A 27733-nucleotide genomic window follows, 5' to 3' on the forward strand; every position below is an offset into this window, starting at 1 on the left:
CACGATTGCACACGTGTATTGTGTTCTCAATTTTTTTACTTTCTCTCACATGCACGTCAGCTTCGTTATCAATACTAGTCGCGTAAGCCAGCTGTGTTTGACGAGACCATCCGTATTTGCCTTGAATGTAAGTCTCTCTGCATTAAACTATCATTAGTTCCTCGTTCATTTCGAAGAGAATATATTCTCAATGATTGCAAAAAAATGCAATTGTACAGCTCATGTAAAAGGAACTATTTTATTTCCTCAGACTCCATATAGATTTATTATTTTTCCTCACCTAAACAGCTGATGCAATCTGAGACCATATGGTAAACGTCATACTGCATCATTATATTTTAATGTATTATTACAGCTTCACAGAAGTTAAAGGGATTCTAGGATATCAAAATGATAACCACTATGAATGCAAAGCAAATACGACAGGCTTATATCGACTTCTTCAAGAGTAAAGGACATGAATATGTACATTCAAGTTCGACTATACCCCATGATGATCCGACTTTGCTCTTTACAAATGCTGGAATGAATCAAGTATTGACTATAATTCCTGCATCAAATACTTCATTATCTAGTATTCTGGAAAATTGATTTATATTTTATTGCTAATATATATTTTAGTTCAAGCCGATATTTCTGGGTACAGTTGATCCTAACAGTGACATGGCAAAATGGGTACGTGTGGTTAATAGTCAAAAGTGCATTAGAGCTGGTGGCAAGCATAATGATCTGGACGACGTTGGTAAAGATGTGTATCATCATACATTCTTTGAAATGATGGGAAATTGGTCTTTTGGGGATTATTTCAAGGTAATCTTTTGCATATTGTAGATTGGTAATTATTTCTTTTTAAATGTCAGTGTATAATAAGTCATCTAAAATATGCTTTCTTATACCTTTAGAAAGAAATATGTTCTTGGGCTTGGGAATTTTTAACAGAAATATTGAAGCTGCCGGGTGACAGATTATATGTAACATATTTTGGTGGTGATGAGAAGAATGGATTAGCACCTGATGACGAGTGCAAGGAATTATGGCTTTCTCTTGGGTAATCTAATCATTTCAAAATTAAACTTATAGAAAGAACCATTTATCAACAATTTTATGCACATTATTTTAAATTTTATAATAAGATTTTATATTGAATAACTGTTTAATTAATTTTATAATTAGTAATTAAATTTTAATTTTATCCTTAATTCTACTAATTTCATTTTCATGAATATTTCATTAATACATCAATCATGTTTCAGTATTTTTCTGTAATAATAAAAAATAATGTATCATAACTTTGTAGAATACCCGCCTCGCATGTTCTACCAGGAAATATGAAGGATAATTTCTGGGAAATGGGTGAAACCGGGCCCTGCGGGCCGTGTAGTGAACTGCATTATGATCGTATCGGTGGTAGAGAAGCAGCTCATCTTGTCAACATGGATGATCCTGACGTGTTAGAAATCTGGAACCTAGTGTTCATTCAGTATAACAGGTAAACAAAATTTGTAAGTTTCTTAAATATTTTAAGTTTAGCGAATCCTTCTAATCTTTCTTCTGTGTTAATGATAGGGAGGCAGACGGGAATCTTAAGTCATTACCGAAGAAGCACATAGACTGCGGTCTGGGTCTGGAACGATTGGTGTCGGTGATTCAAAATAAACGCGCTAATTATGATACTGACTTATTTATGCCTTTGTTTGCCGCGATCGAGAAAGGTACAGGTGCACCACCTTATCAAGGTAAGATAGGGGCCGATGATGTTAACGGAGTCGATATGGCATACAGAGTTTTGGCTGATCATGCTAGAACTATCACAATTGCTCTTGCGGATGGTGGAATGCCTGATAACACCGGTAGAGGGTAAGTGAGATTGTTAAGCAAGCTTGTTCTGCTTCTCCGCACACCTCTCGATGTAACACAATTTTTTTACCGCACTATAGGTACGTGTTAAGAAGAATTTTGCGTCGTGCTGTGCGCTACGCAACGGAGAAATTGAATGCTAAACCGGGATTCTTCGGATCTTTGATAAACGTAGTTGTCGAGCTTCTCGGTGAGCGTCTTCTTATCGTGACAGAAAGACTCGATTTTCTCGCACTTGTTACCTCCGTTGTGTCGTCGAAATTAATCGCTCGCTTAATGTTACAGGCGAAGTGTTCCCGGAAGTGACGAAAGATCCGCAAAGCATAATCGATATCGTGAATGAGGAGGAGACTCAATTTTTAAAAACGCTATCGCGTGGTCGCAATTTACTGAATCGAACGATCGCAAAATTGGAGTCAAACGATACTGTGCCAGGTGATGTCGCGTGGCGCTTATACGACACTTACGGCTTCCCGATAGACCTCACTCAGCTGATGACTGAAGAGAAAGGGTTGAAAATTGACATGGCAGGATATGAAGAATCGAAGAAGCAGGCACAGGTATTGCATCTCGTCGCTTAACAATGATTAATCAATCGATTCAGGGCGGCGCATCAACGATAAGTGTCCCTTTATTCGCATCCCTCACGAATATATCCGCGATTACAGTTAATTTCCCAAAACAAAGCGGGCGGAGTGGACGACCAGATTAATTTGGACGTCCATTCCATCACTGAACTGCAAGGGCTTGGTATCAAGCCTACGGACGATTCTCCCAAATACAATTACAAGATAACCAGTACTACGACGTACAAGGAGTACGAGTTTGCACCGTGCACGGGCACGGTGATCGCGCTCAGACGTGCCAAGACCTTCGTCGACGAAGTGTCTTCCGGCGAAGAAGTCGGCATTCTGTTGGACAAGACGAACTTTTACGCGGAGCAAGGAGGACAGATATACGACGAAGGGTTCTTGGTGAAGGTCGATGACGAGGTACGTCCACAGACCAATTCTGCTTCTACGTAACGGAGAGCGATAATAATCGTAAATGTTGCATTGCCTCCAAAAGGCGACGGAGATACGCGTGAAGAACGTTCAAGTTCGGGCCGGTTACGTGCTGCACATTGGTACCGTGGGCGAGGGCACGTTGAGGAAAGGCGACAGGGTCCATGCAAATGTGGATACTGCGCGGAGACGGCTCGTAATGGCCAATCACAGCGCCACACACGCCCTGAATCACGCGCTCAGGAAAGTTCTGGGAACGGAGGCCGATCAGAAAGGGTCACTGGTCGCGCCCGATAGGCTCCGCTTTGACTTTACGAACAGAGGTACGTGTGTGAGTCAGTCGAGTCTGCAGAGAGACTAATTGTGTATCACGTGAATTACCATTGTCAATCTTCCATGGTAGGACCGATGACAATGGAGCAAGTGAAGAACACGGAGAACATCACGAACGACATGATCAGGGACAACAGGAAAATTTACGCCAAGGAGAGCAACTTGGCTCTGGCGAAAACCATTCAGGGTCTGCGCGCGATGTTCGAAGAGACGTATCCTGATCCGGTGCGTGTTGTCAGCATGGGTGTGCCGGTCGAAGATCTCGAGGAAGATCCCTTAAGCCCAGCCGCCACGCAGACCAGCGTGGAATTTTGCGGTGGCACGTAAGTGTTGGTCCGCGTAAAATCACTGGATATTTTTTGCAGTCGTGCGCGTCTCCTCCAAGTTTCGCAACTTGCCCCGCAGGCATTTGCATTACACCGGGCACATAGGCGACTTCGTAATAGCCAGCGAGGAAGCTATCGCTAAAGGCATCAGACGCATAGTAGCGCTCACCGGGCCCGAAGCAGCCAAGGCTCTGAAGAAGGCGACGTTGCTGCAAAATCAATTGACTCAGCTTCAAGCGACGATCGAGGCCGACAAATCTGGGGCACATTCGAAGGATCACGTCAAGAAGATAGTAGAACTGACGGAGGACATATCGCACGCCACTATTCCCGGGTGGAGGAAGGCAATTATTTCTCGAAACATGATTTGGTCTGCTTTTTTTCAGCTGAATTGGCTGGTTCAAGAAATTTACGCACATCGAAGCATGAGAATCTCATATATACGCTTCAATATGTATGTACATTTCTTGAACTAATGTATTCAGTTCAACTAAAAAGAATAGGCCAATAAACTTGATTCGATCGGTGAATCGTTACGCAAATAATTTTTTTCTCTATACGCAGGATAAGATGCGCGGGATGTTGAAGGAATTGAAGAAGTCTCTCGACGACAAGGAACGGGCTGCGAAGGCAGCTATCGCCAACACGGTCGTCGAGACTGCGCAGTCTATGATACAGTCCAAAGTTGGGTGTCAGGTGTTAGTCGAGGTGCTGGAGGCGTACAGCAATACGAAGGCTCTGGACTCGGCATTGAAGAAGATACGAGCCATATCGCCGGAAACTAGCGCCTTGCTCATAAGCATCGATCGGGACGTCAAGAAAATATTCGCTCTGAGTTCCGTTCCCAAGGTGAGACCGCATTATTTCAAGGCATTGCAGTAGGAAATATAATCAACAATGTGAGTTGGAATAAGATGATCGTGTAATATTGAACGAAATTGTTCACAGTCCGCAGTGTCCAAAGGACTAAAGGCAAGTGAGTGGATCCAAGCAATTACACCTATGATGCAAGGTAAGGGAGGAGGAAAGGCTGAATCTGCGCAAGCCTCCGGCGTTAATGTAGCGTGTTTGAACGAGATAGTAAGCAAGGCCAGTGAATTCGCTAACCAGAAACTTGGTATTACGGGTGAGTTGAGAATTGTCACTGTGTGAGAAATTGCACAACAGATACTTGGAAGCGTAGAAATATCTAGAGACTAGTGATTTTCATGGAAATATATGCAAGTTACAATTAGCAATCGGGAACTGCGTCTATTTTCAGACAATAAGACTGCCAGCGACACTTTTAAGACCTCAGAAAGTGACGATCGATCATTTAACACGGAATGCTCGTCGAAATTGGTACTTTACGCGAACGTCGGCAGCACCAAGTGCTATTTGGCACAAATAATCGCGCAGTATAGCGGCACATGTCTGTCCGTGAAGCAAGTTGACGAGACAAGTTCTGGTAGTGTGACGTTAAATATGGGCGATATCACGTTACGCAACGGCAATGCTATCGCATTCTTTTTGTCAAATCCACAGTTGCGGCGCGATGACGATTTGCTTGCGTCCAGTCAAGTGTTGGGATGGCTGAGCTACGCGCAAAATCACATTTTACCAGCAGTCACCGCTTGGGTACTTCCAACACTCGGAGTATCCGTGTCGAAAGATATGAAAGCAAATTCGAAACTCTCGAAGGAGGATCTTTTACGCGATCTGAAAAGATTGGACGGCATGTTGCATATGAGGACTTACTTGGTAGGAGAAAGAATCACGCTTGCGGACGTGTCAATTTTCACCGCATTGTTGCCACTGTACGAGCACGTGCTCGACCCGCATCATAGGAAATCGTACACGAACTTAAACAGGTGGTTTTCAACGATCCTGAATCAACCGCAAGTGACGGCTGTAGTGGGGAATTTTGCATTTTGCGCAAAAACTGCGCGCTGTTAACATTATCGCGCTAAGGATCAATTTAATCATTATTAATTGTTACACACGCTTTCATCAGAATTCTTCATTGCCCTCATTGTTTTTTTCTGGCTCGTCGATCTTAAAATTGTCATACAATATTTTGATCTCCCTCAACAATTTGGAGATATTGGTGCCCATTTTGGCAGATATAGGAATCACCGGCATATTCACATGTTCTTGGAATAATTGTAAATTAACCTGAAAAACGAATCGTGACCGCGTTATTGCGATAGTAAGTAAAGAAGGAAAAGAGACCGGAATGTAAGACTCGTCGAACATGTATTAAAGATGAGGAAAACGCGTGGAAAGATTTGGGATTTCGCTTTCTCACCTCAGCATTCGGCAGGTCCATCTTGTTTGCCACGATGAGAAGCGGCCTGTCGTTCAATTTCGGGTTGAACTGATTAATTTCGTATCTTAACATTTCAAAACTTCTCCACGGCTCGTCCAATGTAATGTCTATGATAAACACTAAAGTAGCGCAACGTTCCGCGTGTTTGAGGAAAGTTATGCCGAGTCCCTTGTTCTTGTGCGAATCTTCTATGAGACCGGGCATATCGGCCACTGAAATATATATAAAATATATACAATATAACAAGGTAGAATAAAAATTAAAAGGAAAAAAATGGGCTTGTTCTTATGCCCGAAGCATCGATCAAATCACCTGCAACTTGTTCATAATCGTCGTACTGTATCATGCCGATGTGAGGTCTCAAGGTGGTGAAAGGATACGCAGCTATCTTCGGTTTGGCTCTGGATATTGCTTGTAAAAGTGTACTTTTGCCAGCGTTTGGCAAGCCGATCTAAACGTGAAACAGAAACCTATTACGCGTCTTCAAATATTTTGTACAACAGCGGATGTGTTTTGTACAATCGCAAACATAAATTACATTTGCTTGAGAGCGGTAACAGTAGTATTTTTTTTTGTTTAATTGCTAACATGCGAGAATTTATAATAAGAGAATCTGTACACGAAAATATACACACTTACTAATCCAACGTGGGCCATGCTTCTGATTTCTAACAAGTACTGCAGGTTCTCCCCGATTGCGCCGTATTCACATATTTTGGGCGACTGATTTACATCAGACTTGAAGAAGGCATTACCGTGCCCACCTGCGCCGCCCCTCGCGGCGATAAACATCATCCCGCTTTGATTTAAGTCGCACAATATTTTGCCGGTTAGGTCGCGCACGATCGTGCCAATCGGCACTTTTATCACATTGTGTTGTGCATTTTTACCGAAGCAATCCTTGGAGTAACCTTTCTCTCCATCTTCAGCTTCAATAACAGGCAGTACATGGCCAAGATCTTTCACATCCGTGGATGCCTGTAATGATGAAACTATATATTGCATTTACAATCTGACGTATTATACAAATTAGTGTCGGAGACGTAATTTATTTTATGTATGTGTGTGAGTGTGTGTGTGATAAGTCGAACACGAATTACATAACAGACAAAATCTAAATTCCTCGTATTTTATTTTTTTTTGTTTTAACTATAACAATCTTACCTCAAATATTACATGACCACCATTTCCACCATCACCCCCATCGGGACCGGCTTGATCGTTGACCCACAGTTGTAAAAATGTTAATTCCCCATCCCCACCATTTCCTCCGATTGTTCTTACCTGGTGAAATAATAAGCACATATTCAAAACTGATGATAACCACACAATCTAAAAGACGTTGTTTAGATATCTTATTATGTCTCAAAGACGTCTTTATGATGGGTTAATATTCTCTGGGAACAGGTGCAATACTCATCTCACCTGTTTTATATCCACGAAATATTGTGGATTGTTATGTTTTGACTTTTTTTTTATGCTACGTAGAGGTTTAGCTATAGAATCCTGTTCACGAACGCATGCGGTGACACACAGTGTCCTGGATGTATTCTCGTTAGAAATTTTATATCCACGCTGTTCACTAAAGCTTACGAGTTGTCTTTGGACTATGTTATATACAGAGGTATTTCTCAAACGACGAAGACAGTGCATCTGAAAACGATTACAGAAGCTGAAATCATTCGAATCTCGTATTCGGCATATCAATAAGATAAATCAATAAATACATGTATCATTTTAGATAGAATATAACTTTACTAGTACAGTTATACAATCAGTTACATATATTCGAATTATCTTGAGACAGTGACATTAAATTTGTCTTCTATGAAATTTGAAATAATATTTTGATGTAATTCAATAACTCTTTTTCTATACAAGGGCAGAAAGTTTGACTTATAACTTATCCTATAGGTTCTCCTTATTTTTTGGTCGGCAGGAGATAAATAATAATCAATCAAATCAATATTGTCGATAATAGATCCTGCATAGTTATACAATAATTGATAAAACTCAGCAGTATTAAAATCCATGTCAGAGGTTAAATTTATATCAAACGAAAAAATACATGGGTAAATGCACTTGATATCGTAATCCGATACATTTTGGACATTGCTTGTTATCTCTTTCCATGTAATATTGTCTATGGTATATTTAAAGGAATTTATCTTGTTACTAGGTGCAATATTGTGTATTGTAGGTTGCTCGCTCTTTGTAAAGCAATGTGTCAACGAGCCTACTGTATGAAATTGTTTCTCTAAACTTTTGTATCCTGTCACAACGTAGTTTGGAAAAGACTGCCACAAAAAGGGCTCTATTCTCGTTAATATTAAGTTCCCATGTGCCGCCATTTCTACAATTTTCCAAGAATCATCCCAACGTCTCTTAGGATTGTCCATAGCTGTTCCTCCTTGACCCTTGCACAATGTCACTAATACCTGACCATTCTCTTTTATCATCTTTGCAGATGATACAAAAAAATTTTTCAACAAATCCCTATTCTTTTCAATTCTCATCTTGCCACCAACGTGAGGAAAATTAAAAATAATTTTATCAAACAATTTGGATTTTAATGAGGGACATTCTTCCAATTTTGTCGCATCTATGCCACATAATACACAAATACCTGAAAAGAAAAGCATATTCCTTTTTATGATTCAAACATTAAATATATGATTTGACATTTGAGCGTATTTTAAACTGTAGCTTAAAATTATATCATGGAATGTGAGAATATGTTTGATTTTGAACACTGATATTCTTTAAAATATTAATTTACAAGTTATGTCAGTATATTATGAAAATGTAATCATTTGGATTATACTAACCATTATTTTGAAGATGCTCTATATTTTTCTTTGTAGCTTCTTGATTCGTACTGGGTTCATAACAAGTAGCAATAAAATTGATGTTCAAATTTTGTTGTAACAACGCAACAGAGAATGAAAAATTGCCTTCTCCCACTAGCAATACAGAATCATTTTCATTAAATATTGATATCTCCATCTTTGTCAAAGTAATCAAATCATATATAAGTTGTATATATATTCAGATATTATAGGTAAATGCTTTTCTTTCCAGAAAGATGTGCAATTAAAGACTGTCAAAAACATATATCAGGTTAGAAAGATAGATTAGTTAAGAATATAACCTATCATGAAATAGAAATATGATAAATTTGACTAACCTTTTATTCTATATGACTTTGTCGTTAGAACACAGCAACCTTCTTGAACCAAATATATTTTTCACATTATATTTATTTATGAAAAAATGTGCAAATACGATAACAAATATGAGAGAGATGCACGTTGTATTGAGGTTATGGTGTGGCTTCCTTTCTCTCTCACTCCTTTCTCATCCCTCTCTCTTTGCTCCTCTCTCTCTCTCCTTTTCGCTCAATGTCAAGTTTGTAAACCTAATCGATATTATTAACAATTTCATTTTTATATATTTATTATATATTAAATTATATAATAAATAATTTCAAAAAGATTGAAAGAATCGATTTATTTTCGATATGTTTTTATAATATAATCGATAATTAGAAATTGATCCTTCTTGTAATCGATTACTTCCGTCGATTGTGTTTATACTTCGAGAATCGTAAGTTTTGCAATGGCGACATGTCAATCTCAAACTGTAAACTGTCCGGTATTTTCCGTGATTTTACGTTCAGCGAAGGCAAGTTTTGCGCGGAAAAGATCACCATCGCGAATGCAGAAGGTATATTTTCTTGGAAGAGCTATGAAGAATAACGTCCGAAACATACTTTCACGAATGCGAGGAAAAATTTACGCTTTCGTTGTATTATATCAAGTTAAAATCATAATTTGTCAAAGAAAAGTTCGTAAGTATGGGATAGCTTTTTACATAGATTTACATAGATTTTTACAAATTCTTTTTTTTTCTTTTTTATGAAATATTCTAATTTTTGAAATTATTGTTTTAAAGTTTCAGAGGAAAACTGTTGTTTTTCTCATTTTCCATGATTTCTTTAATTTCTGTCCCAAGGACAAAACTGAGAGATAAAAATCGAAAAAATCAGTGGAAAAATAAAGAAAAACCCGGTTTTTCTCGAGCTTTCAGAATTATATATATTTTTTTAAGTATTTATATCATTCTTTGAAACATTTTGCAACATAAAAATTTGACATTACAATATGTAAAAAACACTTCTCCTCAAAGAAAATTAGATAAAACAAATATATTCATGAAATTTTATTTGAGTAGAAAGGATTTTCTATTTTTCTCTTTGAATCAAGCAAAAAATCAATTGTAGATATCCTAGTAGCATATTTTATTGGCATTACATTGGCTCAACATTGGCAGCAAACCTGGCAACTAGGATAAGAACAGGTAACATTACAAATTTCTAATGTAATCTTAAGATTTTTCTATATGTATTTCTATATGTCATTTATATTATTACAATTATTTAGTTATAATATAAAAAATGAAGATATATAGGTCATATATATATAATAATATCTTATTATAACATATATTGAAACAAACAAGTTTTTCCATAATTAACATAATATGAAGTAGTTATGTAAAGGATGCGAATATTTACCCTTTGCTTCATATTAAACCATACTTGTATCGTTTTATACGTCACTTATTATACAAATAACAGAAGTCCGTGAAACTCCACAAAACCTACTTTATGAAAAGTCAACTTTCTAAGAAATACTAGGTCAGTCACAAGGTTCAGTTTGATTTGCGAGTTAAATTTGACTTTATTACACGAGAGCTAATTATTCATCAACAAAGTAATCGCTGTCTATGATCATTCGCCAACGTGCTGGCGTTATCCGCATTCTTGCATGCAGCATACACGTACGCGACACCATTTATCATGAATCGAGCTGAACTTTTTGACTGACCTAATAACTGAATTCCTCTTTTTTCATGTAAACATGCTGCGCGTGCCTCTCGATATGGAGCGTACTTTTATGCACACGATGCTGCTACACGGTAGTGCCGCATATTATATATGCCGTGAGACACCAGATGTATTTATCGGTGATAATGGACTTCTCTGAAGCGAGGATAGTCTTGCGAATCTAAGCGGCGTATTAACGCGTTATTCCCCCTAACGGTAAAGATGTGACCGGCAGAGATGGTAGAGAGACGGCGGAGGCGGAAGGGAAACCTGCACTGCCCGGTTTCTTGCAGCCATGATTGGTAGCGGCCGTCAGTACTTACTTAACCGTTGCTGCGTTAGCAGGTGCGGTTACTTTCTACTTCGCTGACTGCACAATCATCAGCGTCCCTGCAGTGTTTCCCTCGCATTGTCCGGCACTCGACGACGACGACGATTTCTACAACAATCCGGCGGCGACCGGCGGCCGATTTGCGATTTTCCCGCGGCGCGGAGGACGAGTGTTTCTCCTCTCCGATCAGGTGAGTCACGAAGAATGAATTATTTCGCGCGATGACGCGATCTCTTTGCCGCCGCCGGAAAAGGACACGTTCCCGAAGCGTTATTGTTATCGAGCGTAGGGAATCGCGGTTATCCTGTCGTGAGAACGACTCTCGACGGCGACGAGAAACTCGACTTGCTTCTTTTTCACATCGGCGCGATTGCCCTGCTTCCGCGAGGGTGAAAGTTCCAAAGTCGCCGAGCGACGGATCGGTCACGATACTTTCGGAAGTCAGCGATTCGTACACCTGAAATTATACTCGCTACTGTAGTTGAGTTTATTATGGGACAGCGAGCAGCCGAACAAATTCGTCGGCTCCTCGATTTATCAAATAAACAGATGGAAAGTAGGATAGTAGTTTAGTACGGATACTTTCATGCTGGAGGATTTCGCTATAATCTGTATGTCTAACTGTAACGTGCTTTTCATTTGCTTGCGTATGTAATGGTTTATTAAAATACATCACTCTGGATTTTAATGCTGATTTGCGCGACATAAGCGCGATACAAACGTTTAAAAGGATGCCTTTAATTTGTATATCGCGATAAGATACAATCTGCCCGTCGGCGTTTTATCGTGCTTTTACGATTTACGGTTAAATATGTAGATCGCATAAACTACCATGACCACAGAAGCAGAACCTGAAGTGGGGCTGCATATTCCATATCTTGTTTCTTGGCGAGAGAAATGGAGCAGTGCAGGAATGTTAGATACGGTTGGATTTTATCAAAGCTTCGAATTTACATCGATTTGCGGAACAGCAGTGGCGGTCGACCGGTACTGGCGAACGCAATAAATAAGAATCGTCGAAATCATCAATTCCTTAAGTTTTTTTTCTCAGTTTTGTTCTACTCTCTTTGAACAAATCTGTGTCTTATCAAACATAGACGATTTCCGTGAACCTGTTGGTGAACCTTGCGCGTCTCCTAGATAATAAAATATCACGCGTTCATATACTGACATAACATAATCTAAACAAATTTATATAAATGCATGCGCACATGCTGCTCAGATGTCGGTCATGTCATGTCAACAAATATAGCATTCATCCAAAACAAGTCAAGATATATATACATGTTTGTACATCCCTCTATAGTATAGAAGCTTGCAGTAACATTGTTGCTACAATGTCGCTAAATTTACAACAATGTTTCCAGACAACATACTATCCAAAACCGGGACATAAGACACCTTTGAGATATCTTCAGGACGTTTTAGAGAGATCTTAAAGATATTATAAAAACGTCTTATATCCCGATTTTGGATATTGTGCTGTTTGGGTTAACATTAGCTTTTGTGCTATACGGGTTATTTGTATACATCTTGTGCTGATGTCATGTTAATCACGTGATGATCTTTAAAAGGATATTAAGTTGAAGTTGCGGTGTGACGATCACATCGTGATGAGACGCGATCATCACGCATTTCTATCTGGCGTTATACAGACGCGCGTAAGGTGCCGGGAAATATTTCATATATGTCGAGGGGATTTCCCGATTTTCAATGACACGATAAAAATAACTACACATTCGAGATGTGCAGAATCCTTAATGATCCATAATTTATCACCAAACGTATTTTCTCTCGGCCGGTAATTATTATTCGTTAGAGAATAACCGTGACGATAACATCACGAATACCACGATACTCACATTGTTAATTCATCGCCGGAAAAACCGGTATGATGACGACCGAGAGATTTCATAAGGAAGGAAAACTATACAACGACATATAATTACACTGACACTTGTGCACACAGCGTGCATTTTGTCGTGTACATAACCGCATCTAATTATTCATGACGTTTGGAAGCATTCCTGTGTTTTAATGTCTGGTTCTATCTATCGATGTCTTCGGTATTTTCGTACCAGCGATCCATTCGTAGAAAACAATTTTAAATGACTGCTATTGTAATTGTTATCAAACTCTTGCAATTATATTGTAATTGAAGGGAAATCACCAAGTGCGCGTTGCTGTGTAAAATCATTTTTCAACGTGTATTTTGATACTGAGGTGAGAATACTTTGGAAAGATGGCTTTTACGACGGCATTTTTATTTATTTATTTTATTTATGTTATTTTATTTTACTTTTTTATTATAGAATCTCTGTGTTTTCTTTACGAACTGTAGGCCCTCCCATTTGGAACATGGATTGGCAATGGCTGGGTGTTCTATTGCTATCAGGGATAATTTCAAATGTTGCAGCAGAACCGTAAGTTCGTATAAATACCGATATAAACAATTTTCGTTAATTAATGCGACGATCTTGTGCGTGAAAATCTCGTCCTCGATCGCACTGCATTATTGATTTTACCAGAATTCTTACTCCCCGTAAAGGTATTACACGATAATCGCGCCAAAGGTGGTACGCCCTGATTCAGAATATCATGTTGCGGCAAGTACGACCGGCATATCGATACCATCGACGATATACATCGAGTTGACCGGAGAACTCGACACGGGAAAAATATTGAACGTTTCTCGCACCATAGTCGTCGAGCCTTACTCCACTAAAATCTTGCAATTAAACGTACGTACAGATCTTTAATAAGAGCCACAGAAAAAAGAAAGAGAGAGAGAGTGAAAGAGAAACATTAGTAAAAATGTATATAATTATCTTATTATTTATCACTGATATTATTTATTTCGTTTTTACAACGCCAGATCGGCGAGACCACACCAGGGAAATACAAGCTCACAGCACGTGGCTTGTCGGGCATAACTTTCTTTAAGTCGAAAGATGTCGAATATGTACATAAAAGTTACTCCGTCTTCATTCAGACTGATCGGGCGATTTATAAACCCGGTCACAAAGTTATGTTCCGCTGCTTAGTATTGGACTCGAGACTAAGGCCAAGCATCGTGGGACCGACTGATGTGTATATCATTGTAAGTATCTTTGAATATGCATACATAATTGCTAATTAAATCTTTTCAGGTGGATAATTTTTAGATTAAAATTTTCTACATGATTCTTTATGTAAATCTTTTCTAAATTAAAAAAATATTCCTTTCGATTGAGAGAATCGTTTTATATCGAAAGTATAAATATAATTAAATTAAAACGTAAATAAAACATAATTATATGTAGAATATAATAGAATTAAAAAACATAATTAGAATAGAATACAATTTAATTAAAATATAAATATAAATAATTGTCGCGTAAAGGTAAGATAGTAACAGATTAAAAAATCGACCGCAGGACGGCGATGGTAATCGCATCAAACAATGGATCCGGCCACCGGTGGCTCACGGGATCTTCAGCAGTGAACTGGAGTTATCAGTATCGCCAGTGTTGGGTAACTGGAAGATCGTTGCCAATGTGGGCGACCAGACCTTCGAAAAGGCGTTCGAAGTCGCGGAGTATGTCTTGCCGAACTTCGAGGTGACGATCGATTCGCCGAAGCATTCTACGTTCAAAGAATCCAAAGTGACAGCAACCATTTACGCAAAGTAAGCAACTCGTGCGTGTAAAATGAGCTTCTTATGAGTGCAAGCTTAACGATACATATTCGACGTACAGAAGTATTCACTTATAAGTACACGCAATTCAGGTATACTTACGGGAAACCAGTGAAAGGTGAAGCTACGATAACAGCTTTCCCGGACATCTTTTCCGGTGTTATCCAGCCGATATTTCAGCAACCTGTGAGAAAAGTGGTGCCGATTGACGGAAAAGTTACGGTCGACTTTGACATTCGGTCTGAATTGAGGTAAATCCCTAACTCTGAATTTATATAATCTATATAAATATAAATATAAATATAAATATAAATATATAAATAAATATATATATATATATATATAATGTGCATATTATATAATTATATATTATATACATATTATGTATTTCATATAATTATATATATTAACACATATACAGTACATTCTACGTTGACTCCTTAGATTGACCGACGAGTATGACAGGCCCATCATGATTGACGCCGTGGTAGAGGAAACTTTAACTAGTAGAAGGCAAAATACTTCGATACAAGTAATGCTACACAAACACAAATATACGATGGAATTGATAAAGACTTCGGAGTACTTCAAGCCGGGGCTAAAATATACCGCATTCGTGAGCATCAGTTTACATCGGTAGATGATCGATATATTTAAGTGACAATGTCTCAACGTTTTTATATATCGTCACGTGTCTTTCGTAGCTAAAATTGGCATATCACGATGGATCGCCGGTGCAGGACACGAAAAATTCTGTTCTGATAGCACACGGATACACGTACAACCAATCGGCTTACACACGTTCCACGCGAATGCTAGATGAGCATGGCATGGTGCAACTGGATTTTTATCCTCCCAAGTCAAAGGATAACATATCCTACCCTCTGAACATAGAGGTAAAGTTACTTTCAATCAAGTCTCTTCGTATTATGTTACTTTCAAGTATGCCATACGCGATCATTCGTGTACACTTGCACAGGCGCAATACTTGAATCTTCACGAGTGGTTTCCTTCGACCAATCAAGCTACGTCCTTGAGCAATGAGTACATTCAAGCTATCTTGAAAACGGAAAAACCTATGGTATATTTTAAATCTATTTATTATATATGTTGTCTTTGACAAAAGCAAAAGAGAGAGAAACACAATGTCTTTGGATCTCACACGATGCGTTATGTCCCAAGGTAAACATCAACGTTGAAATCGAGGTAAACTCCACCACGCCGTTGAAATACATAAGTTACGAGGTGCTTGGTCGCGGTGATATTCTACATGCGGGATCGAAATACGTGCAAGACAAATACACGACGTCCTTCGAGTGAGTTAATCGTCGAAAAGGTTTCGGAACTGCCAGCGCGCAATATCTTACGTAACAAAACGTGTTTCAGCTTTTTGGCAACATACGTTATGGCACCTACTGCGCACGTAATTGTATATTATGTACGAACGGACGGAGAAGTAATAGCGGATTCGTTGGATGTAGAACTGACGGGAACACTTCAAAACTTCGTAAGATATCAACGGCACTTTCGAGAAGATGATTTAATGGAGGATAATATGAACTAGAGGTTGAAGTGATGCTTCAACAAAACGATTTGTATAATTTACACATGCGTGCTTACCTGCAGGTGGATCTCAAAGTAACACCTGGAGAAGTGGAGCCTGGGGATGACGTTAATCTCATGATTTCCGCGAAACCGAATTCTTACATCGGATTGTTAGGCGTTGATCAAAGATCCATTCTGCTGAAATCTGGAAATGATATTTCTCATGTAAATACGGTGCTGTAGCTGAAGTATATAGCTGAATTTAATTGTTGATAGTTTATACTGACATGACTGATCTTCCCTTGACGGCCTAGTAAACGGTACTGATTGCATCTGCTCGTTGCGTTTGCAGGAACAAGTATACAAGGAGTTGCAGTCGTACGACAGGGCAGAAGTTTCGCCGTACGCCGACTCGTTCTTCGGTCGTCCTTTGTGGAGACCCGGCTCGGGGACAGCGGATGACATATTTCAGGTAAGATACGTCACGATGTACTTGATACCTTCTTCTTCTTCTTCTTCGTTATTCGTCGGTCGTATTAAGATGACGAATGTATTCGATAGAAAACCGGCGTGGTAATCCTCACAAACGGGTACGTCCATGAGAACTTCGCTTTACGTAAGTATGCAGGTACATGTTTCAGATATACTTAAAGTATACAACTGAATATGTTATCATTAATATACTCATTATATTATACAGTAAAATACTAATATAACACATCCGCGTTAAGTGTATCACGAAATTGTCTTATGGATTGGACGGCACATTGGATATTGCTACAATCTTCTTATTTTTAATATAAATAGCATGAGGAGAATAACAACTTTATCTTCGATTGAATTTGTTAATCAGTGTCGTCTATCGAGCCATCTCTCTCAATCGGACTAGGTACATACATAATTTTTTAACCAAGCTTGTATGTGTGTAGTATACTACCGATCTAGTTTGGATGATGCGGTATTTGCATCCGCTGCGGGATTCTCAGGTCCAACTCAGGCATTACCACCCGAGAAGGTCAAAGTTCGCAAGAATTTCCCTGAAACTTGGCTTTGGCAAACGCTTGATGCTGGGTAATGCAAATGACATAATAAATTATCACGTGTGCACACACACCTTCGTTTAAAATATACCTATTTATATATTTTTTTTTAAACTGCAGATTATTTTTACTTACATATTCGTTTTGTTCGCCATTAAATGGGTAACAAATGCAATTGTCATTCTATACTTGTTCACAGTTATTCCTTAACGCGCCTTTAATCTGTTATTTTGTACCTCATAGTGGCACGATATCTTTTATAGAAAGAAATATCGTGGGAGGGGGAATTTAAATACCAATCATTCCTCTCTACACTGTATGATATACAATTTCCAAACCATTATAAATATCGTATATGTGCGCTTGTATAAAAATATCAATATCGAGCTTGTTGCTGGGAGATTTTTATGGTGTCAAATAATTTACGGTGGCGGGGAAACCTTTCATGTGTACATAAATATAATAATCAATTTTCTCATAATCATTAACACGTGACATTTATATCGTTTCTCTATTACAGGATATTGCCTAGCACAAATCTTCAATTATCTTTATTTGTTATATCGAATATTTTGTGCACCAGGATCACTCCAAACGCGACTGCTCTTCAACATTATTGGAATATGATTTTCTAATTTTTACGAGAAATTACGTGAAAATTTGTTCGGTTAAATAAAATAATTAATACGTTAACATTGAAGAACGTTATATTATGTTTATTAATTATTACGTTACAGAAACTTGAAATGATAAGGAAAGCGTTTTTCCAAAACATATTCCGGTTAATAATAACATGGAATGATCCATTATGTAGTGTCTCGATGATTGTATAAGCAAAATGTTTCAGAATTACTACTGCCAGTGGAAACTACTCACGTCAGAAATTAAACTGAAAAGAACGTTATTTTTATTGGAATCCCCATAGCTTTTAAATAAATTAACCTTTTGAGGTGACTCGATATTTACAAAGATTCACGAAATAAGCTCTATGTGTGAGAAGATATATAATAAAACTTTTTTAAAGTGTATTTATATATATATATATATATATATAAAATTTAACGTTTAGTTTCGACAACAGTGGAACGTTAAAAAGTTATTTGGCAGAAAAATCTATGGTTTGTAGGAAACTTCGTTAGAAAGAGACTGCGGTAATTCTGCAGCATTTTGTCACGGTCGAGGTTGGTGTAGTACAATATACAGAATTGGATTGCAGGATCCGAAATTCCGGATGGTAGAATAACGGGCTCGCCTCATGGGGTATCCACGCTTCGACCAGACCTTGGTCCACCTGTTACGCACAGATTAGCAACAAGACCACCGCTGGCAGGTCCTTACGCCTTCTCTCGCATCCCACCTCCTGTTTGGAATAAGCCCCGTGTATTCCTAATGCATGACATCTTAAACACCTGGGTTTTCACAAACTTCTCTTCAGGGTATTTATTCGTATCTTGTATACTTCTAGTTTATGCACGCCTTTGTATGTTTCGTGTGTACACAGGGTGTACGGAAATTGTTGGTGCGAACAATTTCACGTGTCTGCAGTGTATGCGCCGAGATCAATGAGAAGATGTCAGAGAACGCGCGTGTGGCTGCAGAAAGATTAACTTTTCGAAATTTCAAAGTTAACTTGTCTGTTTGGATATTACAGTAACAGCCGGTACATCTCTGTAAATAATATATGTGTGAAGTATATGTGAAGTTGCTATATTGTACAGTTTATCATCATCATATGAGATTTTTTTATAAAGGTATGATCTCATATTTCTCAGGAATACAGTATTAGTTGATGAGTTGCGGCACACAGCTTGTTCTCTATATCATGCATATGCATTATTGATTGATAAATGGATTCTTTCGTATCGTGACGTTCATGAATGAATAGTGGTTTTCTGTCTGCAACTGTTTGCCAGTGACATCACTTATATATAAAACACGCATCTGCGTGCGTTCGTAATGGTGAAGGACAAAATTCAGAAATTTAACAAGTTTGCACATTAAATCGATTTGCCTGTTTTGCATATGTGTATCACATGTATGTGTGCGTGTATGTGTATATGTTGCTTTATCGAAAGATGTGACATGATTTCTTTACCGTGTGAAAAATCAATTTTCACAAGTTAGCTCATTAGTATTTCAATCACACGTGATACATTTTAATTGATCTGTTATCTAGACAGTAGGATACGCCTTCGGTGACCTAAATATTTCATCAGTTTGTTGCACTTGTAGAGGTATTAAGCGTGTGTGCGTGTGTGCTCCGTGTGTGCGTGTATATATCTGTATATACATGCGTACATGTGTTTGCAGACATACCGGACAAACTGAATTGCGACGAAAGGTACCAGATTCTATCACGTCATGGGTGTTGACTGCATTCTCCTTGAACGACGCGCATGGCTTGGGTCTCATAGAGGAGTCTAGAAAGGTTCTTATGTTCTCTATATCGATTCTTATCCATTCTCTTTTCTCATGAGCCATCACACATGATATTGCAAAGATTTAATCCTATGCAGTTGCCGGATCTGATACTGCTGTTTGTTATCTGCCTTTCAGTTGAAAGTCTTCAGGCCATTCTTTGTATCCGTGGACTTGCCGTACTCGGTAATACGAGGGGAAATCGTAGCGATACAGATTGCGGTCTTTAATTATTTGAACAAGGACTTGACAGCTGAAGTTTTGTTAAAGAACGAGGGTCAATTCGACTTTGCCGAGGTCTCTAATGAAGTTAACGATGCACCAAGTAAGCGCAAAATTATTAAAGCTACGAAAGAACAAGATATGGCAATTAAAGAACACGCGATTTATAATTATGTTTGTTGATTTTTCAGAATTGGAGTTATATCGTACGAAGAAGGTGGATGTGAAAGCTAACTCTGGCTCCAGTGTATCGTTCATGATTATTCCAAGGGAGCTGGGATACATCGACATTAAAGTGACTGCCAACAGCGTTTTGGCTGGTGATAGCGTTGAGCACAAGTTACTTGTTAACGTAATAATCTATAATTTCATATATATTTCTAATTTTGTTCTCTCAGTTGCGCTATTGTACACGTTGATATATAAGATCATTTCGTTTTAAGGCCGAGGGAGAAACACAGTACAAGAACAAAGCGGTATTTTTGGATTTAAGGAACGTTGATCACGCGGAGACAAATATTACTATTGATATACCTAACAACGCCGTCCCAGATTCCGAAACCATTCACATATCTGCAGTTGGTAAAAATACACTTTAAATCCACGTTCTTTTCAACTTGAAAAGGTCACTTAATCACTTTCCACGAATCTCTAGGAGATTTAATCTTTTTAATCAATAAGAAATGGTAGCCAAAATAAATTTTCTAGTATAACATGTATATATGTATAATAGGTATGCATATCTATTCCAAATATCGAGGTAAATACTATATTTTTTTTATATTGCTTAGGTGATATCCTGGGGCCTAGTATCACGAATTTGGCAAATTTGATAAGAATGCCGTTTGGCTGCGGCGAGCAGAATATGTTGAATTTTGTACCAAACATTGTTGTCTTGGATTATCTTAAGGTATGGTAATACACAATGAATAATTAATTAATACTCCCTTTTCTATTATTACGCATCTGTATCTATATATTACTATACTATAAGTATATTATTATAATTATATATATATATATATATAGTTATATGTAATATTATATTACATATTATGATGTGATATGTATGATACATTAAAAATATATTTTTTTAGAATACAAACCAATTAACGCAAGCCGTGCAAAGTAAAGCATTGAAGTACTTGGATATTGGTTATCAACAAGAATTGACTTATAGGCATAGAGATGGTTCCTTTAGTGCGTTCGGCAAGTCAGATCCTAACGGGAGTACATGGTACGTGTGCAACGAAATCGGCATATTACTTAACGACGTATACATATAGAGCCACTTCATAATTTAAAATATTTGCCGTTTAGATTTAATTTAAAAGTTAAAAATTACTCCGCTTATCAGGCTTACAGCTTTCGTGGCAAAATCTTTCAAGCAAGCAGCACAATACATAGCAGTGGAGGATAGGATAATAGACGAGGCCCTGAAGTGGCTGTCAGATAATCAAAGTCCAAACGGCTCTTTCCCTGAAGTGGGAAAAGTGAGCCACCGCGATATGCAAGGCGGAGCTGCGAAAGGACTCGCTCTAACGGCGTATACACTTATCACTTTCCTTGAAAATCAGGTAAGTGTAATTACTGATATAATACAGTGGATAAAAACGGTTCTTTGACAAAAGATCTAAGAGAAGGAATAAAAATATAAGAGTAGCGCCGGTGAGGATTTAAATATAAGTTGTCGATAAGCGATGAATAATCGTTCATCGTAGCTGAGTCATCAAAAGCACGGAAAAAACATTCGTTCGCAAATAAGGGAATATAAAACAAAGCGAATGGGGTAAAAATTGAATATAATTGCACATTGCTACTTCATATGCAGTTCTTAGACGTCAAACGTGTTAATTACAGGATTCCATAGAGAAGTATCGTAATACAATAAACAAAGCTGTTGACTACATCGTCCGTAATATCGAAGAGTTGAACGACACGTATGCATTGAGTTTATGCGCCTATGCCTTGAATCTGGCGAAACATCCGTTCGAGACGTCTGCATTCAACTACCTGGAGTCGAAAGCCATGACGCAACAGGGTCTCAAATGGTGGAGCAAGCCCATACCGGCGGACGACAAGAACCCGCACTACGCTCTACCGCGTTCCGTCGATGTCGAGATGACATCTTACGCTTTACTCTCGTATCTCCGACGTAACCTGCTTCCCGACGCGATCCCGGTAATGAAGTGGCTCGTCAAACAGAGGAATCCGGAAGGCGGCTTCGCCTCGACACAAGTAAGCCGCTCTTCGAAACGTTACTTTTGTCAAAACACACGCTATGTGTGAACTTCATAACGCTAAAGCTCAAAGTACGATACTACACGTTTAAAAAAACAAAATTTAGGATACCGTGATCGGGCTTCAAGCGTTGGCGAAACTCGCCGAGAAATTGTCGAGAGACATAAGATCAGTCCCGATCGTATTCAAACACGAGGGAGGTCAGGGCTACATGAACATAAACAGCGGTAATTCTATGATATTGCAGAAGCATATAGTAAGTTGAAGACAGTCAATTATGCTGCTCTACGGTTGCTCCGGGGCGAACAAATATTAATGTCCACGCGTCTCCACAGTTACCGAAGAAAACGCGTCACGTCAACATAACGGCGTCCGGCAAAGGATTCGCGTTGGTGCAGGTGTCTTATCAATACAACTTGAACGTGACCGGTGCCTGGCCGTTGTTTACCTTGGATCCTCAAGTAGACAAAAACTCCAATGCTAACCATTTACAACTCTCCATATGTTCAGGGTATGTTTGCGCTCGTTATGTTACGTGTTTGTCTACCGCGTTGTCATCGTTGCCGGCTAAGAGAACCAATCGAGACGTACAAGTGACGTTTGATCTGGTGGGAAACACGCAGAGCGTCGGTTCTCGGCGATCGCATGATTTTGTAGCGCTAATTATTTCCGATCAGATTTGTCCCAACCAAAGAAGCGAACGAAAGTAACATGGCTGTTATGGAGGTGAGCCTGCCATCTGGTTTCACGGTAGACAGAGATTCTTTGCCAAGCTTAGAAATATCGTCGCACGTGAAGCGCGTGGAAACTAAAAATGGCGACACAATGGTAGTTTTATACTTTGACAAGGTGAGCTGCACCATTGCCGATTACTGTGTCAATCAACAGTAATGGGTTACTGTAAATTGGCGGTGTGCACAAAAATATGATTAGGAATGTAACTGATATGTGGAATATTTATTATCGCAGATGATACAGCAAGAATATTGTCCCACTGTGTCCGCATTCAGGGTACATAAGGTAGCTAAACAGAAGCCAGTCCCTGTTTCCATATATGATTACTATGATTCGTGTAAGTGTAATTAAAAATATTTTATATGTCGGTTCAATCTGTACATGATAAAGTGAAAGACGGCAAAAAGTTCCAACCAAATTCAGTTTTCTGAAATTAGAATATATTCATAATGCAAAATATGGAATATATAAATATAAAGCTTGATTGAAATTGGTAAAAGGTATTCTAAAACAGAATATGTTTAATAAGAACTTGTTAAGTTATCAAACTGTTAAGTTAAAAAATTTAAAATTAAAATTAATGTTATTCATAATAACTTGATACTAATTAAATTTAAAAAAATATGTTTTTATTATTTTCGATATAGCGAGAAGAGCAAGGGTATTTTACGAGCCTATAAAGACAACTTTATGTGACTTATGCGAAGGTGAAGATTGCGAAGATATATGTGTCTCAAAACCTGGTAAACAAAAAGATAACGTTACGATGTCCGCTGCGTCTCGCGTATTTTCGTGTATATTTGCAATTTATCCTTTTTTCGTTTTACTCTTTGCTTTATAAGTACGTTTAGTGTTACACAAATCAAGAGTAATTATTTTACTATATTATATAGTAGTATTTTATATTATCTAATGAGAGATGACGTAAAAGAGCTGTATAAATTGCGACCAAAGTGCTTGTTACGCAAAATTTAAAATACTACGAGGTTATTTCTCTTCACGTGTAGTGTGTCCACAAATCAAACTAACATAAGATTTAATTACCTCTGTAATATTAATATTAAGTTTATAATAAAATTTAATAATGTTTCTTGTTAAAGTTAACCGTGAGTTTAATATCCTTTCATGTTCATAGATTCCCTTTTCATAGGCATCAGAAATATAAAGCTAATTCTGAGTGATAGATATATATTCGTGAGTGTATTAAAGCGTATGTGAGTTACAAGTACATATTCAAAATCGTTATTCATCGTTATTTACGAATATGTTTAGCCACATCAGTGTGGAATTTATGATTAAAGAATGAAAGAGCATCAGTGAGAATCAAAAGTTAGCTTTCAGAGAGCGTCAGAATGTACTGGAGATAAGAGCAAGTTCTTAAATTATCGACTATGGTCTGCTGATATATCGGTCAAACCAATTAATTTCCTGTGTGTACTAACTCATTCTAGATTACTTATCATTATTTCACATCACACAGAAGCAAAATTATAGGAAAAATCGTAGGAGTGAAGATAATGGTTGAAGATGATCGTAAGTATACACATGTGTCAATGAGAAATGTATTTAATTAATTTCATATAATTACATATACATACATATATATATATATATATATATATATATATATATAATATATAGACAAAAAAAACTACACACATATATATATATAAAACATTACTAAATTATTGTATAATATATCGTATTAAATACTCTACAAGTCATGTAAATATGAAATATTCATCGAAATTCTGTGCAAATATTAATTGCGCATTATACAATTAATCCATCGTACCTTCCAGAAATACAAGTGCATCAACTTTGTCAATTGCAGTCTCTATATCACGTTTTTGAACAGTCTTTTTCTTCGCTTGTATGGTATATTTATAGGCTTCCTTCACAAGCGAGTCAATAAAAAGTTCCTGTTGAAATAATTAAAAGTTAGTATAATCTATTATAATTAATTAGTATTAATCACTGAACAATATTCACCGTTGATTTTGCTATTAAGAACACAGCCTCCTGATTAACCAAGTGAACTTCTGGATCCGATTTGATAATTGTTTTAATTCGTCCGAGGGGCATTCGTAATAATTTTTCTCGCTGTTCCTCATCACCGTGTACTGTATTTTCGGTTTCTTCTTGTAATTCTTGCAAATTTTCTCCATTATTGATGCGACTCTCATTTGGCCCACTTATAGTATTTAAATCATCACTTTCCAAAATACTATCCATATTAATATGTTTACTCGCTTGTATAGTTTAAAAAAGATCAACACTTATGTATAAATTCATAGTAATTCAATGTGAATAAATACGTAATTGGAATTACTGCAAGTAATCGTGGCGGCAAACACATGTACGCGTAGTGTTTCGAAATTTTAGTCATCGATAAAGATAACATTGAAGATCGACAGATCTAACGTTTCATTCGTCGTGCAACGAATTTATTTGATTCGTCTATTGGTTAGTTCTACAAGGATGAGTAAGCCTTAAGAAATTACTAACCAATCACAATCGACTATTCATTTCACATTCAACTGTGATTAGTCAATTTCTTACAATTTAAAGTTTACCACACCTATTGCAGATCTGAACTTGACGACGTGTTGATTGTGAATATATTTTGAAATAGGAAGCACACCGATGTGTGGAAATTTAACGGTCAAAAGTTTAACGTATCAAAGCATTGAAAATTGATATGTAAGCACAACAGCTAAAACGTCCGGGCAGCATTATAAGGAGAAAAGGAAGGAGAAAGTTTTAACGTGATTTTATCCGACAGCTATGATGAAAACATATTGTTTTGACAAAAGTCTTCACGAGAGACTCATGGAATACACCAGTATACTGTCAAATTCAGAAAGGATATTACCTGCCTCGCAAATCGAACAGGAATGGAACTACGACACAGAGTTGATAATAGAGCCGGTCGGCTGGCAAGCCTTGTGGAATGTGCCGTTTTCAGTATGTGCACAAAACCAAGTTCATTATCCTTTGGTACTTTTGGTGGAGGTGTTGTCGACTGAATGTTCCACATTGTCCGCCTTGGTAAAAATTATATGGGATGAGATGGAAAAATATCAAACATTTCCCACAGAATGCACAGTTAAATTAATCGAACTCTATCCAACTATTGAACAAATAAACACTGCTTTGGATGTCTTAGGTACTGCGCATTGTATAGATAAATTGCGATTTTTCTTTACTTATTTATGGATGCCGTGGGATAATGAGGAAGATGATAATATCGATTGGGTGAGTCAGCACTTGGAGAGCAGGATAAAATTTGCCTATGATATAAAGAGAGGAATTATTGATAAACAAACTTGTGACCTGATCAGGTCATTGATAAGAGAAGGAAAGCAAATTTGGGAAAAAATCTCAAAACTGGAGAATCTAATAAGCGATGATGATGAAGATAAAAAGCTAACGGCAAATACAACAGTCGAATTGATGAATCTTCATTTCCGGCTTCAGCAAATTAAATCAGAGATGGATGTATTGGAAAATGCCACAATGAGAGAGATGGTTCTGAAATATCAAAATTCTGTAGAGAAAAATATAAAGAGCAAAGATGAAAAAATTACATGCTATTTTGTGTGGCTGGAGGGTACGTTAAAAGAACTTCGAAAAACTTGTGATCAAGTTGAAGAAATGTTACCCAATGACTTATCTATTAAGTAAGTTTCTCTTAAACAACTTTCTAAAAGAATAATTTATCTTATATATATATGTATATATATATATATATATTATACCTTCATTTTCAGAATTTATGGATGCTTGGATGAAACTTTGCATACATGTAAGTCAGGCGATATTGTTATGTTAGGTGAAGGGAAACATATAATTAATGGTGCTGATGGATTAGAAACAGGTGGCATAATTAAAGGAATAAGTGATGCCAGGTGTACCATTCTTCATCCAAAGGACTTGAACAGCTCATCAACTTTGCTTGATTTTTCTGATAGTTCTAACGAGGTATTATTATTTGTATAACAACGGTAAAATTTAGAATATTATATAAAATTTGTATAATTTAATTAACTTTACATATGTGCATTTATTTACCTTGTATAATAGGTTACATTGGAAAATGTCTGCGTAAGTCTAGGAGAACTTCCAATAGGCATAATTGTCAGAAGTGGAGTTGTAAGGATAAAACATTGCATAATATCTAATCTGAACTCAAAACAGAAAATTGTCCAAACGGGTATAGTTGTTATGCCGGGTGCGACATTAATAATTGATAACACAAATCTCGAGTATTTAGGAACTACTGTGCTTATTTGCACAAACGGCAAGGTTATTATGAATAACTGTAACATCCGTGCATGTTACTTGGGTATACAGGTAAAGCTACTTTGTATATAATTCATATAATTTTGAACATTTTTTCTACCGGAATATTCAAGATGTGAACGTATATATTTTTTTCAGCTTACTGATAATTCCAGTCTTATTGCAAATAAATGTGTTTTCGATAATTGTCTCGAATATGCTATACAAATGGATACTGATAGAGATATACCCAATGAAGCAAGACATTTGTACTATAATGAGATACCGGATGACATGTCAGAAATTAAATTAAGTGAATGTCGCAGTATCCAATCAAGTTTTAAGGATATCATTTTAAAACCAAAACGTGTCGCAGCTATGACAGAGTGGCTAGATGTCAATGCGATAATATGATATGATTGCATATTATTTGTTATCATAAATTGTTTGCATTTTGTACAGAATATATTGTTTAAAAAAAGTAGATTGCATAAACGTTTGAATTTGTCTATGAAAATATATTGG

The 27733-nt window shown here is 37.4% G+C and overlaps 5 protein-coding genes across 10 annotated transcripts; 3 read left to right on the forward strand and 2 right to left on the reverse strand.

The window, feature by feature from the left end:
• Window positions 1-37: 37 nt before the first annotated feature.
• On the forward strand, window positions 38-5475 carry LOC106743448 (alanine--tRNA ligase, cytoplasmic). Its single transcript, XM_014617297.1, has 15 exons — window positions 38-127; window positions 356-534; window positions 622-810; window positions 903-1048; window positions 1298-1489; window positions 1567-1857; window positions 1938-2047; window positions 2143-2417; window positions 2526-2849; window positions 2926-3184; window positions 3265-3517; window positions 3600-3864; window positions 4085-4369; window positions 4469-4646; window positions 4782-5475. The coding sequence occupies exons 2-15, from the start codon at window positions 391-393 to the stop codon at window positions 5453-5455; spliced, it is 3585 nt and encodes a 1194-aa protein (XP_014472783.1). The 5' UTR covers window positions 38-127; window positions 356-390; the 3' UTR covers window positions 5456-5475.
• On the reverse strand, window positions 5412-11120 carry LOC106743449 (mitochondrial ribosome-associated GTPase 2). 2 transcript variants are annotated; one of them, XM_014617299.1, is made up of 10 exons: window positions 11040-11120; window positions 9016-9246; window positions 8657-8928; window positions 7911-8454; window positions 7254-7368; window positions 6993-7112; window positions 6468-6806; window positions 6141-6279; window positions 5808-6040; window positions 5492-5674 (listed from the first exon to the last, which is right to left on the reverse strand). In XM_014617299.1, exons 3-10 carry the CDS (start codon window positions 8832-8834, stop codon window positions 5510-5512), a joined length of 1833 nt encoding a protein of 610 aa, XP_014472785.1. In that variant the 5' UTR covers window positions 8835-8928; window positions 9016-9246; window positions 11040-11120; the 3' UTR covers window positions 5492-5509. The 2 variants fall into 2 exon arrangements, with proteins under 2 accessions (XP_014472784.1, XP_014472785.1); XM_014617298.1 differs by lacking the exons at window positions 7911-8454; window positions 8657-8928 and having other exon boundaries at window positions 5412-5674; window positions 7254-7481.
• A 35-nt stretch (window positions 11121-11155) lies between these two features.
• LOC106743447 (CD109 antigen-like) lies at window positions 11156-24023 on the forward strand. 3 transcript variants are annotated; one of them, XM_014617296.1, is made up of 28 exons: window positions 11156-11237; window positions 13389-13470; window positions 13596-13788; window positions 13923-14147; window positions 14464-14714; window positions 14816-14974; window positions 15168-15339; window positions 15428-15619; window positions 15703-15804; window positions 15906-16039; window positions 16110-16230; window positions 16350-16493; window positions 16621-16740; window positions 16830-16884; window positions 17198-17339; window positions 19619-19736; window positions 19865-20051; window positions 20140-20300; window positions 20392-20530; window positions 20740-20858; window positions 21046-21185; window positions 21306-21525; window positions 21809-22186; window positions 22296-22445; window positions 22525-22700; window positions 22867-23038; window positions 23159-23261; window positions 23572-24023. In XM_014617296.1, exons 2-28 carry the CDS (start codon window positions 13406-13408, stop codon window positions 23763-23765), a joined length of 4332 nt encoding a protein of 1443 aa, XP_014472782.1. In that variant the 5' UTR covers window positions 11156-11237; window positions 13389-13405; the 3' UTR covers window positions 23766-24023. The 3 variants fall into 3 exon arrangements, with proteins under 3 accessions (XP_014472782.1, XP_014472781.1, XP_014472780.1); XM_014617295.1 differs by lacking the exon at window positions 17198-17339 and adding an exon at window positions 18525-18744; XM_014617294.1 differs by lacking the exons at window positions 11156-11237; window positions 17198-17339 and adding an exon at window positions 18525-18744 and having other exon boundaries at window positions 13406-13470; window positions 16830-16896.
• Window positions 24024-24592: 569 nt separating this feature from the next.
• LOC106743399 (DNA polymerase epsilon subunit 4) lies at window positions 24593-25303 on the reverse strand. Its single transcript, XM_014617191.1, has 2 exons — window positions 24917-25303; window positions 24593-24846 (listed from the first exon to the last, which is right to left on the reverse strand). The coding sequence occupies exons 1-2, from the start codon at window positions 25157-25159 to the stop codon at window positions 24706-24708; spliced, it is 384 nt and encodes a 127-aa protein (XP_014472677.1). The 5' UTR covers window positions 25160-25303; the 3' UTR covers window positions 24593-24705.
• Window positions 25304-25522: 219 nt separating this feature from the next.
• On the forward strand, window positions 25523-27709 carry LOC106743398 (SHC SH2 domain-binding protein 1 homolog B). Of its 3 annotated transcripts, none has more exons than XM_014617189.1 (5): window positions 25523-26607; window positions 26698-26732; window positions 26805-26908; window positions 27011-27280; window positions 27368-27709. In XM_014617189.1, exons 1-5 carry the CDS (start codon window positions 25712-25714, stop codon window positions 27620-27622), a joined length of 1560 nt encoding a protein of 519 aa, XP_014472675.1. In that variant the 5' UTR covers window positions 25523-25711; the 3' UTR covers window positions 27623-27709. The 3 variants fall into 3 exon arrangements, with proteins under 3 accessions (XP_014472675.1, XP_014472674.1, XP_014472673.1); XM_014617188.1 differs by having other exon boundaries at window positions 25523-25627; window positions 25710-26607; window positions 26698-26908; XM_014617187.1 differs by having other exon boundaries at window positions 26698-26908.
• The last annotated feature ends 24 nt before the right edge of the window (window positions 27710-27733 follow it).

This window comes from Dinoponera quadriceps, unplaced genomic scaffold, assembly GCF_001313825.1.
Source record: "Dinoponera quadriceps isolate SergipeBrazil2010 unplaced genomic scaffold, ASM131382v1 scaffold1069, whole genome shotgun sequence".
NCBI lineage: Eukaryota > Metazoa > Arthropoda > Insecta > Hymenoptera > Formicidae > Dinoponera > Dinoponera quadriceps.

Excerpts from the sequence above, each read along its gene's own strand:
- LOC106743448 (XM_014617297.1), top strand. The coding sequence starts at position 391 with ATGATAACCACTATGAATGCAAAGCAAATACGACAGGCTTATATCGAC. Across the intron at positions 3,518-3,599 it reads GTGGAATTTTGCGGTGGCAC|GCATTTGCATTACACCGGGC; the intron begins GTAAGTGTTGGT and ends CTTGCCCCGCAG. Across the intron at positions 4,647-4,781 it reads CCAGAAACTTGGTATTACGG|ACAATAAGACTGCCAGCGAC; the intron begins GTGAGTTGAGAA and ends GTCTATTTTCAG.
- LOC106743449 (XM_014617299.1), bottom strand. The coding sequence starts at position 8,834 with ATGGAGATATCAATATTTAATGAAAATGATTCTGTATTGCTAGTGGGA. Across the intron at positions 8,455-8,656 it reads AGAGCATCTTCAAAATAATG|GTATTTGTGTATTATGTGGC; the intron begins GTTAGTATAATC and ends TTTTCTTTTCAG. Across the intron at positions 6,807-6,992 it reads GTGGTCATGTAATATTTGAG|GCATCCACGGATGTGAAAGA; the intron begins GTAAGATTGTTA and ends TCATCATTACAG.
- LOC106743447 (XM_014617294.1), top strand. The coding sequence starts at position 13,406 with ATGGATTGGCAATGGCTGGGTGTTCTATTGCTATCAGGGATAATTTCA. Across the intron at positions 13,471-13,595 it reads TCAAATGTTGCAGCAGAACC|GTATTACACGATAATCGCGC; the intron begins GTAAGTTCGTAT and ends CTCCCCGTAAAG. Across the intron at positions 22,446-22,524 it reads TGATATTGCAGAAGCATATA|TTACCGAAGAAAACGCGTCA; the intron begins GTAAGTTGAAGA and ends GCGTCTCCACAG.
- LOC106743399 (XM_014617191.1), bottom strand. The coding sequence starts at position 25,159 with ATGGATAGTATTTTGGAAAGTGATGATTTAAATACTATAAGTGGGCCA. Across the intron at positions 24,847-24,916 it reads TCTTAATAGCAAAATCAACG|GAACTTTTTATTGACTCGCT; the intron begins GTGAATATTGTT and ends TTATTTCAACAG.
- LOC106743398 (XM_014617187.1), top strand. The coding sequence starts at position 25,712 with ATGATGAAAACATATTGTTTTGACAAAAGTCTTCACGAGAGACTCATG. Across the intron at positions 26,608-26,697 it reads CCCAATGACTTATCTATTAA|AATTTATGGATGCTTGGATG; the intron begins GTAAGTTTCTCT and ends CTTCATTTTCAG. Across the intron at positions 26,909-27,010 it reads TTTCTGATAGTTCTAACGAG|GTTACATTGGAAAATGTCTG; the intron begins GTATTATTATTT and ends CTTGTATAATAG.